The sequence below is a fragment of the Biomphalaria glabrata genome, chromosome 9, assembly GCF_947242115.1.
Source record: "Biomphalaria glabrata chromosome 9, xgBioGlab47.1, whole genome shotgun sequence".
Lineage (NCBI taxonomy): Eukaryota > Metazoa > Mollusca > Gastropoda > Planorbidae > Biomphalaria > Biomphalaria glabrata.
This window is the reverse complement of record NC_074719.1, coordinates 3651382-3664045: the sequence shown is the minus strand read 5'-3', so window position 1 is coordinate 3664045 and position 12664 is coordinate 3651382. Positions and strand designations below refer to the sequence as shown.

Genomic DNA, 12664 nt, shown 5'->3' with positions numbered 1-12664 from the left:
GAGGTTTTCAGTATTTTACTATAAGTAAAGAGATATAGTAAAACATTCACTAATCATCACCTTCTCAGTGTCAGGTCAAAGAGAGATTTTGTGGGTGTATTCTGAACTTTATCTTTGAGTGTTTGAAAGTTTTGCAAACGATTATCTTTTTATCAGGGTGGCATCATCTCAAATGATCCTCCAGCATAATTGGTTTCATAGCATCATAAACAAATGGCACATTAACACTCGCTTGTTTGACTAGGAAGTAATGAAGTCCAATTTCAAATACTTAACGCTGTACAGTCTACATTTCTTTTTGTTAAAGTTATAACTAGACAAAACTACACTATTTAAATAGTTATAAAATTAAAAAAAAAAACATTTTTTATTCAATCAGCAGGATAACAATTTTAAGGATTTCCTAAGGTACAAATCATAAATGTGTGTATGAAAAAATAACAATTGTCAAAATTAAAGTCACGACATGCTGAATTGAGATTCTTTATCGTAGACCCCCGTGCACATCTCATAGACCCCCAATTCCCCTTTTAGCTTTCGTAGACCCCTTGGAAGTCTTCGTAGACCCCTGGGGGTCTATATAGACCACTTTGGGAATCACTGTATTAGAGCATGGAATGGGTTGCCTGAGCTAGCCAGGAAAACCAGTGACTTGGCAGAATTTAGGTCATTGGTTAATATGCATGACTAAATGCATGACGCGTAGGACGTAATCATCTTCTTTTTTGAAGTAACGTCTGTATTATATAAGATAAGAAGATAAGATTATTGTGTTTTAAAGGAATATGATAACCTAAAACAATATTATTTATATATAAGTGATATATACTGAATAGTACAACGACGAAAAAGAAATAAAGTAATGGTATTATATGAAGGTGGCTTTTTCTTACATTATGCAAGCATAATTCCAAGATTTTTAATTGCTCAGACTATCCACCATGGCATAGGTTTAATGGAGAGATACAATACGGTAGAACAATATGGCGGAGAGGCTGTGACGTCGTACGCTCCGTGGACAGAAATATATTGTGCCCTGGAACATGGAGACAAAAATGGTTGTACGTATTACATTTCTGCGTCTTGGTGATTCCCCTACCAAACAACTGATTCACTACCTCATCCAATCTGATTGGAGGGAGACAAATCTTTAGTCGTCTGACACTAAGGCGACCGACAAAAGATGCATTAAATTGATTGTTAAGTGATATAAAGGCGAGGTTGGAGTGGTCTGTGCTACGCGCATAACTATCATTAAAATGGATTTTTAGGGTACGAAAACATGCTTCAAAATGTGCTTTATTTCAGAGTGTCGTGGATTCGATGATGTTCACTTACAACTTATCAGCTTACAATTTGTTTAAAACAGCTCTTATTCTAGAATACTTTAGTCTTACAGTATAAATCTTTAATTAATCGATAATTTTCTTTATACGCTTTTTTTTTAGGTTATATAATTATATAATTATATTTATATGTATCCTGACTATTGGGAAGGCGCAGCCCTAGACCAGGGGTTCTCAACCTGTGGGTCGCGACCCCCTTGGGGGTCGATTGACGATTTGCCAGGGGTCGCCTAAGACCATCAAAAATAAGGATTGTTATTGTCTATTCTTCTATTGCTGTGTGTGTCTATGGGGTGGGGGGGGGGGGGTCGCGGCAGAGTGGCATATTGTAAAAAGGGGGTCGCCGAGCTTAAAAGGTTGAGAACCGCTGCCCCTAGACCGTTCTACGAGGAGAGCGTAACCAAGAAGGTTATGGACAGATTAGATAGGAGGGCTTTTCTTATTACGTTTTATTCATACTTATAACAATATAGTAAGGCTAAAAGTTGTATAGAGCAAAGGTTAGGATATAAACATTTTTATGACATAACATCTACACCAAATTTTATTCATACTTATTACTAATATATTAAGGCTACAAGCTCTATACAATAGTACTACACACCCGACACAATTTCTTGTCTCTTTTGGATATATAGCCTATTCCAGTGATGCCCAACCTAATTCAATCTGCGGGCCATTTTATTTTTCAACACTCGTGTCGCGGGCCACATGATGAAAAAGATATAAAAACTTTATGAAATTGACCTGAAACTATTTTATTTTAACCCTGAGGATCTAGTACTTACATTGAACTATTCGGATATCTGCATTTTCTCTTTACACTTTAAAAAATGGCGTAGGTTCTGTTTATATTTTGTTGTTCTTGTTTGTTTAAATACAGCCACACAGTCAGACTTTCTTTATAAAAACAAACATGTGGGCTAGCAATGGTATCATGTGCTACAAAAAAAAATTAAAAAATTAAAGATCCGTTCACTTTTCCTATTAGATTCTAGAGTCCTATTTCAAGAACGCACAAATGTTAAATGCCTTGGTCGTAATCCATTAGAAAAATGTGAAGGCCCTAACGTAGGTAAAGATACATTTTGAACATTGTTTTAGATGGGTGGGGGGGGGGTTCTATCTTTTGTGCCGACGATTCGGCGGGCCGGATGGAAGCACGTCGCGGGCCGGATCTGGCCCGCGGGCCGTATTTTGAGCATCACTGGCCTATTCCCATCGATCCTCCAATCTCTAGGCGTAGATTAACAATCTTTTATTTGCGTCTCAGACCACGAATGCCGTCATATTTGTTTTATAATGCCGTTCATAAATTGTTTTGTAAACATCCAGACTTTCTTTATAAAACAAAATATATTGGCTTATTATCATGTTCTACAAAACAGACCCGTTCAATTTTCTTGGTAGATTCTACATTTAGAGTCCCATTTCATTAACTCATCAATGCCCAATAGTTAAAAGTCATGGTTATTATCCATCTGAGAAAAAGTAATTGGTTTGGGAGGGGGGAGGATTTTCTACACTTTGTGCAAACACTTCGGTGGGCCGGATGGAACCATGTCGCTGGCCGGCTTTGGCCCGCGGACCGTATTTTCGGGCATCACTGGTTAAAAATTTCAACTTGATCGGAGAATGCGTGAGAGAGAAATAGCGGTAGCAATAATTTGAGGGGACTAAACCCAACATATTTATCCACATCTGTGAATACTTACGTATTAATTTCCCTTTGTACATTGTCGCTATTAAACAAAAATCATGAATTACCGGTACCGTAATTAATTAACTGTTTTTTAATTGATTCATGTCATGCCTATGTCATTGAATAATTGCTCAAAGTTTTAACTTGACCCGAGAATGGGTGTGGGAGAAATGACGTGTACACACTTTTTTACCAGACAGATAGAGTGAGTTGATATAAGCTTTGTAAAAATAATGTATTAAACTTGTGTGAAAATACGACCTGCACAGCTCTGGCAATGAAATTACCTCAAAGATAGATAGTCTTATGCACATGCTTAGACACCTTATTGATATCAAAGAAACAGACAAGCACACAATGGGACAATAATGCTCTTCATAGCTCTAAACTGACATATAGTGCTACTGTCGACCTGGTAAGGTAATTGATTTTATCTACTAGTATGTTTAGTAAACTTAAATAAACAAAATGAAGATAAAACGAGCTTAACGACAAATACATCTCTAATTATGAAGGCGCGGTGGCTGAGTGGTTAGGCACTTAGCTTCCGAACCTGGGGTCCTGGGCTCGATTCTCGGTGAATATTCGAATTTTGAATTTCGGGATTTTAGGGTTTCCCCTGATTCCACCAAACTATAATGGCTACTTGACTTAAGTTGGGGAAAGTAAAGGAGGTTGGTCGTTGTGATGGCCACATAACACCCTGCTCGTTAACCGCTGGTCAACGAAACAGATGACCTTTACATTAACTGGCCTATAGATCGCAAGGTCTGAAAGGGGGACTTTTTACTTTACACAAACAGAGGGACAACTGTATTTGAACATGTAGTGAACTTTCAAGGTAAATCTCACAAGAGTCTCAATAAAAATTAAACTCGTCCGCGCCTCGGTGTTTAACTCAACCCGTAGGGGTCCTCGTTTTGTTTCCCCACCATTTTAAACTTTTTAAAACACGTTAGATCTATGCAACATGGAGATAAAAGGAGCAGATCCTCAATAAGTTACTCCCCTTTGCTTTCTGTATACGACTGAAGAGTGTACAATATGTGACCAATGTGACCAGCTTAGTGTATTGCTAGTGTGTATGGCCTTTGCTGTCTAAAGTTTAATTGCTTGTTTAATGTGTGCTATACTGTAAGCCACAACTGATATACTAAACCCAGGCTAGCCATAAACGAACAAGGCCACAACTGATATACTAAACGCAGGCTAGCCACAAACGAACAAGGCCACAACTGATATACTAAACGCAGGCTAGCCATAAACGAACAAGGCCACAACTGATATACTACAAACAGGCTAGCCATAAACGAACAAGGCCATAACTGATATAGTAAACACAGGCTAGCCATAAACGAACAAGGCCATAACTGATATACTAAACACAGGCTAGCCATAAACGAACACAAAATGTACAGTGTAAACGAACAGTTACTTACAGATTTAATAATAATTTTTAAAAATAACGAGGGAGGTATGTATCTGAGCAGTTTCTTTGCTAGGGTAATACCACAGCGGTTCACGTTATAGTATGAAAATATACTTCTTAATTGTTGTTTTGTTTTAAATTATGTTCCACTTATATGCATACTAAATAGATATTTTTCTCTTTAAAAATAAAAGTAAACATTTTTTTTTTGTAAATGTAGCAGTTAGTATAGCAGAAGTTATTTAACTTTAAAATAGAATTGTAAAAAATATACCATTTTGACAAAAATTCTAAAACCGTTTGCATAAATGTGTTAAAAATAATGATAAATAGTCATGTTCCTTACTAAATAGCCTCCCCTGTTTGTTTCTATTAATAGTGAATAGTTGTTAAAATGTGTAATTTAAAAAAAAAAAAAACTGCTTGCATAGTTCATTTTAAAAATTAAATTTTCTCTATCAGAAAAAAAAAGTAGCCGTTGCATCAGAACTTTGAAAGATTAAAAATATCATGATGTCGGATTTTAAATACATTTTCTAGTTTACGAGATCTAAACGGGACGGACGACAGAAGGACAGACGGACACAAAACTAATAGCGTCTTTTCCCGGGCCGCTAAAAGCCCTTTCCGTTCTATAGTATAATTTGAACAGACCTACTGATTTTAACCAGAAAACAATAATAACATCAATATTTGATTATAACGATATACTGTTTAATAACATATTATGTATTGCCGCATTTATAAATATGTTTTAATAGATGCACTAGAATTAGTAGCAAAATAATAGCTATACACGGAAGCTAATCTAATGAACGGCACAATGAAGACAAAAAAAAAGTGGTATTGTATGAAGGCTTTATCTTACATTATGGAATACGATTATGAATTCCAAGGTTTTAATTGTTCAGACTCAAGTTATCCATCCAGGCTTGGGTTTAAACGAAGGATACAATAGCGTAGAGCAAAATGGCGGAGAGGCTGTGACGTCGTGCGCCGTGGACAGAAATATCTTGTGCCCTGGAACATAGAGACAAAATGGTGAAGGTATCACATTTCTGCTCCTTGGTGACCTCCCCTACCAATAACCAATCCCTCCTCCTCGTATATTTATTGGAGGAAATCAAGCCTCGGCTGTCTAATCTTGTAGTGAGCGACATTTGTGCCTCTAATAAAGATTAGCGCTTATGGATTTACGAATTTAAATCAAAGATTATTGTTTTGTTTTAGCTGTTAAACTTTGTGCTTATTTTATTACGCTGTCTTTCTTTAGATTCGATGATGTTTGCCATTCATCTTATCAACTGACATCGTCTTCAAGGAATTAATTTTGAGGTGCATTAGCTTGAATTTAGTGCATAATACCGTATAATATGACACTAATTTTTTGTTATAATATGCTTACCTTAGATTAAAAAGTTTTGAGCGATTATGTTAAGGCTATGTTTATTTTTTTTTTTAAAGAAGATATCGACTGCTCTAGGGTCTACTTCGAAACTGATTACTGAGTTGATTTTTTTATTGGTCCACTGTTGCGCCGTCCTTCTAAAGCTCGACAAAAGATATTGCTTTTGGCATTTATTTAATATTTGATTTGCTGCAAACACAAAGACCATATTTTTTTAGTTAATAGTAATAATAATAATGAGTACAGTAGCACACAATATATGCTTTCACGCCCCAGTTTCTCTGTAACATTACATGCGACATGTACAACAGTAAGCCACGTTTTGTACAACGATTAAATTGCATAAGGAACAAAACAGTTTCTGTATCTATTTGTTTTGGTGTCTTTTTGTTTTTGTGTCTATTTGTTTTGGTGTCTTTTTAGAGGCCCCCGAGAGGGGAAAAGACGCTATTAGTTTTGTGCGAAATGTCTGTCCGTCTGTCCGTCTGACCGTCTGTCCGCCCGTCCCGTTTAGATCTCGTAAACTAGAAAAGATATTGAAAATCGGACATCACAATATCTTAGACCATTCAAAGTTCTGATGCAACGGCTACTTTTTTTTTTTCTGAAAGCGAAAAATCTAATTTTTAAAATCAGTTATGCAAGCAGTTTTTTAAAGAGAAAAAGGTAATTAGTATGCATTATAAGTTAGACCTAAATTAAAACGAATAAAATCTTGTAAATTTTATTTTCGTAATTTTTTTTTATTGCGAAAATTTTTTTTTTTTTTTTTTTTTTTTTTTTTTTAGCATTCGAATAAGAGACTGACCCTTTTCAAAACAATTACATCAATTATAAGACTTCAGTAAGGCCAAGAGAGGCGCGTTGGTTCAGCGGTAAAGCGCTTGGCTTCCGAACCGGGGGCTCCGGGTTCGAATCCTTGTGAAGACTGGGATTTTCAACTTCGGAATCCTTAGGCGCCTCTGAGTCCACCCAGCTCCAATGGGTACCTGATATTAGTTGGGGAAAAGTAAAGGCGGTTGGTCGTTGTGCTGGGGAACTAGTTCGGCCAGTTTCACATCTAACTTTGCATTCACTTGCACCTATCCTTTGATCTGCTGTACCGTTGGGGCACTACACAAGATCTGTCAACCTTCTTTCTCCATTCTTATCTCTCATTTGTCTTTGATATAATTTCATTCGGATATTCTTTCTGAAAATATTGAAGCCTGCCTGGGTGGACCACTTCGGAAGCCGATTTTGAGTTTGTGTTTCCACACAAACTGTCTTTTGTAACCTTGTTTAATTTATTTTAATTTTAGTGCCTTCTTGTTGTTGGTGGGACATTAAACATACATTAGGTCTCCGCAGTGATGTAAGGAAATCTGTTCTAGCAGAGTCTATTCAAATCTTGTGTTCTAGCAGAGTCTATTCAAATCTTGTGTTCTAGCAGAGTCTATTCAAATCTTGTGTTCTAGCAGAGTCTATTCAAATCTTGTGTTCTAGCAGAGTCTATTCAAATCTTGTGTTCTAGCAGAGTCTATTCAAATCTTGTGTTCTAGCAGAGTCTATTCAAATCTTGTGTTCTAGCAGAGTCTATTCAAATCTTGTGTTCTAGCAGAGTCTATTCAAATCTTGTGTTCTAGCAGAGTCTATTCAAATCTTGTGTTCTAGCAGAGTCTATTCAAATCTTGTGTTCTAGTAGAGTCTATTCAAATCTTGTGTTCTAGCAGAGTCTATTCAAATCTTGTGTTCTAGCAGAGTCTATTCAAATCTTGTGTTCTAGCAGAGTCTATTCAAATCTTGTGTTCTAGCAGAGTCTATTCAAATCTTGTGTTCTAGCAGAGTCTATTCAAATCTTGTGTTCTAGCAGAGTCTATTCAAATCTTGTGTTCTAGCAGAGTCTATTCAAATCTTGTGTTCTAGCAGAGTCTATTCAAATCTTGTGTTCTAGCAGAGTCTATTCAAATCCTGTGTTATAGCAGCTTCTATTCAAATCTTGTGTTTTAGTATAGCCTATTAAATCTTTATTTCAGGTCAGTCTATTTAAGAAAGACAAAGCCTAGATCTAGTAATGTTAAGTTTGAGAATTATCTATGGCGTCTTTGACATGGCGTTTAAAAGAAAGCCAATCTTAGCCAGATTTTTGTTCACAAATAACTCTAATATCAAAATGTTCATGTAATTAATGTGGAATTGATAAATAGTAAATGTTCTCTTTAAGTCGCGAAGATTAATGCGGTATGCTGTATTTCCCAAGTAAGGCACAATTTTTACGAAATAATATATTTTAAATCGTGTTATTCTCAGTAATCTCTACATTCTCCAGTAATCTATAAAAGTCTCCAGGAAGTGTAACGTCGCAATCTTTATCTTTCGTATTCCAATCAAACATGTTTCCTTAAAACAGGAAATTGAGCTTATTCTGAAAGATCATAAATTATGTGTTGCTTTTATTCTATTGTATAAGCCTACTAGCTGATATCCGTGCTAGTCTGGGTTGAAATATTGTAGATTTGTGTTGTTTTTTTTTTCTCCCTTTAATAACATGGTATTGTGACGACCACATCATCAGAAACACTTTGACTTGTTAATTCTATTAGCCTCAAAGATTTATTTTGTTTCCTTTCTTACAAACAGGGGCGCTTATTTGAACTTTGACACAGCCTCCTCCCAACCCTCTTATTTAATGACATTCTTTTCATGCATCAGTTACTAAGATAAGATAATAAAATAAAACTCGTAGAAAAAGTATTTTTTAACTTTAGCTAAAGCTGCAGCCATTTATTGTAAAATATATGATTAAGCCTTCACATCTACGAGTATTGATGCATGGAACAAATGAATTTTTGTACCGTTCAGTTCTAGCCTTAATCTGGGCCGACCTTCTTTAAAGGTAATGAACTGAGCAGCTGCCTAGGGTATACGATTGGTGGGGCACAGGACTCCACACAACAATCAATCCAATGCATGTATTGTTGGTCGTTGTAATGTCAGACTACTAAAGATTTTACGCCCTCAAACACAAGAATATTCATTACAATTTCTTTTCTGAATTACGCGACAATCGGCTTTCTTGTCTTGTCTTAAGGGCAGTAATATTTACGTAAAAACACTAATATTCAAGTAAAATCATTAATTCTAAAACAAGAGAAATAATCTTACTGAAAATCTCTCTTATTGTATATCGTCCAAATAAATGTTTTCCACACGCAGCCTATTTACCTAAACAACATTACGCTCAGTGGTCCTCACATCTTAGTCACATCATTCTCATTCTTTTTCTTTATGCCTTGATGTTTTATCACTAGCTGGCAGCATTCAAATAATGAGATCCCCTCTGATTTGATTCGTTATTGAGTTCATTCTGATTGATCTCCGACTCGAGAATACAGATGGCAGCGTTCACATTATCTCAATTATCTTTACTTTGTAATACTTATATTAAACAATAGGATAACATTATAACTTGCTTATAAAATGATTGATAGGTTACTAGATTTATGCTCAGAATATAAATAATTGTATTTAACCAAAACAACGTTAAAATATGTTTATTTCAATACTAAAATGCATTATTACTGAAATATAGGAATTTAATGATAAAGAAGAACAAGGTGACAAAGACATTGTGTGAAACACAAACTCAAAATCGGCCCCCGAAGTGGTCCACCGAGAGTCTTCACCAGGATTCGAGCCATGGGACTTACAGTTCCAAGTGCTTTAGCCCTCAGCCACAACATCTCCATATATTCATTTAGCGTACACTTTGATTTTTTAAAAATAATAGTTATTAACCTTTTCCATACATTCAAAATTAATAACATGTTACATTGTAATAAAGAGTAGCTAAATAAGATTTATTCTTCTAACAAAATTAGATAAATTGGAAACACACAAAAATTCTTGACCCACTTTAAGGTAGGCCTACAGTGGACCTCTTTCACCAATCGTAAACAAACAACATTTTGCCACGTGGTTCTCTATACCTTCTATACAAATTACGCAATCCATAAAGGCTGTCACGTGATACGTAATTTTCATTGTTTTAACAATATTATTACGTGGCTAAATGTTGTTTGTTTACCATTGGTGAATGAGGTCCATTGTGTACAGATGACAACAAGACATTCCCCTCTCAAATAAAAATTAATATCTCTTTGTCATTTGTCATACAAACTAGACATTGATCTAGCTAGATATAGACCTAGTTTTAGATCTAAATCTAGACTCAAGATCTAAGTCTAAGTCTAGATATAGAGTTAGATCTAAGTCTATATCTAAGTCTAGATCTAGATATAGAATCTTGATATAGAATCTGCTATATCTAGACTAGAACTCGTATTATAAATATAGATCTATGTAGATCTGTCCTCTGTTTATTGTAATTTAGATTGTTGTCAATTGTTTAGCCTAATGAGGATGTCTGTAAACTGCGCGGTATAAAGAAATTTTTTTAAACTTACAATTGAAACCAAGTTCGTATTAAAATTCTTTTTAAAAACAACATTTGAGTCAGTATTCTATTCCATTCGATAGTTAATACATGGAAAATCTATTTTATAATGATCCATTGATATTTTTTCAGTCGTGACCTTAGATGCATTTTTTTTTACCAATGCGCGAATTTATGAATGAAGCTTGATTTATTAATGAAGAAGCTTGTAAACTTTTTAATAAGACTTACTTCCCCTGAAGTTTTTCATTGAAAAGTGTTTACATTTTTTTGCAAAATCTGCTTGCATATATGATTTTAAAAATTAGATGGGTCACTTTCGGAAAAAAAAAAAGTAGCCGTTGCATCAGAACTTTGGATGATCTAAAATATCATGATGTCCAATTTTCATTTTCTCTTCTAGTTTCTAAGATCTAAACGGGACGGACGGAAAGACGGTCAGACGGACAGATGGACAGACAGGCCACACAAAAGTAATAGCTTCTTTTCCCCTTTCGGGGGCCGCTGAAAAGGAAATAAAAAAAAACTTTTCCTCCTTTTAAAGTTTATAGAGTGGTTTTATTTTGCTCTTAATAACTAATGATTGCTTTTTATTTATTTTACCCTAGACATGTTACTCTTGATTAATTTAAATTCTAACTTAATTCCAACTTAATATTGTCATAAAATTGTGTTTGTCTAGAGGTATACGTAATTGTACTAGAGGTATACGTGTTTGTACTAGAGGTATACGTGTTTGTACTAAAGGATAAGTGTTTTACTAGAGGTATACGTGTTTTTACTACAGGTATACGTGTTTGTACTAGAGGTATACTTTTTTACTAGAGGTATGCGTGTTTATACTAGAGGTATACAGGTTTGTACTAGAGGTATGCGTGTTTGTACTAGAGGTATACGTGTTTGTACTAGAGGTATACATGTTTGTACTAGAGGTATACATTTTTGTACTAGAGGTATACGTGTTTGTACTAGAGGTACATATGTTTGTACTAGAGCAGCGGTTCTCAACCTTATATGCTGTGCGTCCCCTTTTTACAATCCCCCACATGCCGCGACCCCCCCCCCCACACACACACACACATTCACGCAATAGAGGAGTAGACAATAACAATTCATATTTTTTATGGTCATAGGCGACCCCTGGCTAATCGTCAATCGACCCCTAAGGGGGTCGCGACGCACAGGTTGAGAACCCTCGTACTAGAGGTATACGTAATTGTACTAGAGTATACTTGTTTTGTACTAGAGGTATACTTGTTTGTACTAGAGGTATTCGTGTTTGTACTAGAGGTATTCGTGTTTGTACTAGAGGTATATGTTTTCGTACTAGAGGTATACGTGTTTCAATTAGATATTTACCATATAGGTGTTTGTACGAGAGATACACGGGTTTGTATTAAAGCTATATGTGTTTGTACTAGAGCTATACTTATTTGTATTAGATATATACATGTTTTTACTAGAAGTATACTTGTTTGTTCCAGAGGTATACGTGTTTGTACTAGAGGACTATTTGTTTGTAGTAGAAATTTACATGTTTGTACTAGAGATATATGTGTTTGTATTAGAGGTATAATTGTTTTTACTATATATATATGTGCGTGTTTGTTGTTGAGGTATACGTGTTTGTATTAGAGGTATATGTGTGTTTGTTCTAGAGTTATACCACAAAAAAACATTCTAATGTTTTGAGCATTTTAAAAGGTGCAAGATGAAGCAAAGTAATCGAGAACCAGTTTACACTTGTGTCAGTGTATCTATTACACTTGTGTCAATGTATCTATTACACTTGTGTCAGTGTATCTATTACACTTGTGTCAGTGTATCTATTACACTTGTGTCAATGTATCTATTACACTTGTGTCAGTGTATCTATTACACTTGTGTCAATGTATCTATTACACTTGTGTCAGTGTATCTATTACACTTGTGTCAGTGTATCTATTACACTTGTGTCAATGTATCTATTACACTTGTGTCAGTGTATCTATTACACTTGTGTCAATGTATCTATTACACTTGTGTCAATGTATCTATTACACTTGTGTCAATGTATCTATTACACTTGTGTCAATGTATCTATTACACTTGTGTCAGTGTATCTATTACACTTGTGTCAATGTATCTATTACACTTGTGTCAATGTATCTATTACACTTGTGTCAATGTATCTATTACACTTGTGTCAGTGTATCTATTACACTTGTGTCAGTGTATCTATTACACTTGTGTCAATGTATCTATTACACTTGTGTCAATGTATCTATTACACTTGTGTCAATGTATCTATTACACTTGTGTCAATGTATCTATTACACTTGTGTCAATGTATCTATTACACTTG

At 35.1% G+C, this 12664-nt stretch overlaps 1 protein-coding gene across 2 annotated transcripts in view; it reads right to left on the bottom strand.

The window, feature by feature from the left end:
• LOC106069819 (uncharacterized) overlaps positions 1 to 5499 on the bottom strand; it is a 51122-nt gene extending 45623 nt beyond the window's left edge. Inside the window, exon 1 of one of the 2 annotated variants that reach the window (XM_056040679.1) lies at positions 5346 to 5499. In XM_056040679.1, the coding sequence (XP_055896654.1) occupies positions 5346 to 5347 (2 nt within the window). In that variant the 5' untranslated portion in view covers positions 5348 to 5499. Of the gene's footprint in view, positions 1 to 893; positions 1064 to 5345 lie in introns of those variants that run through there. The other variant, XM_056040680.1, reaches the window with a different exon arrangement.
• Positions 5500 to 12664: the final 7165 nt, after the last annotated feature.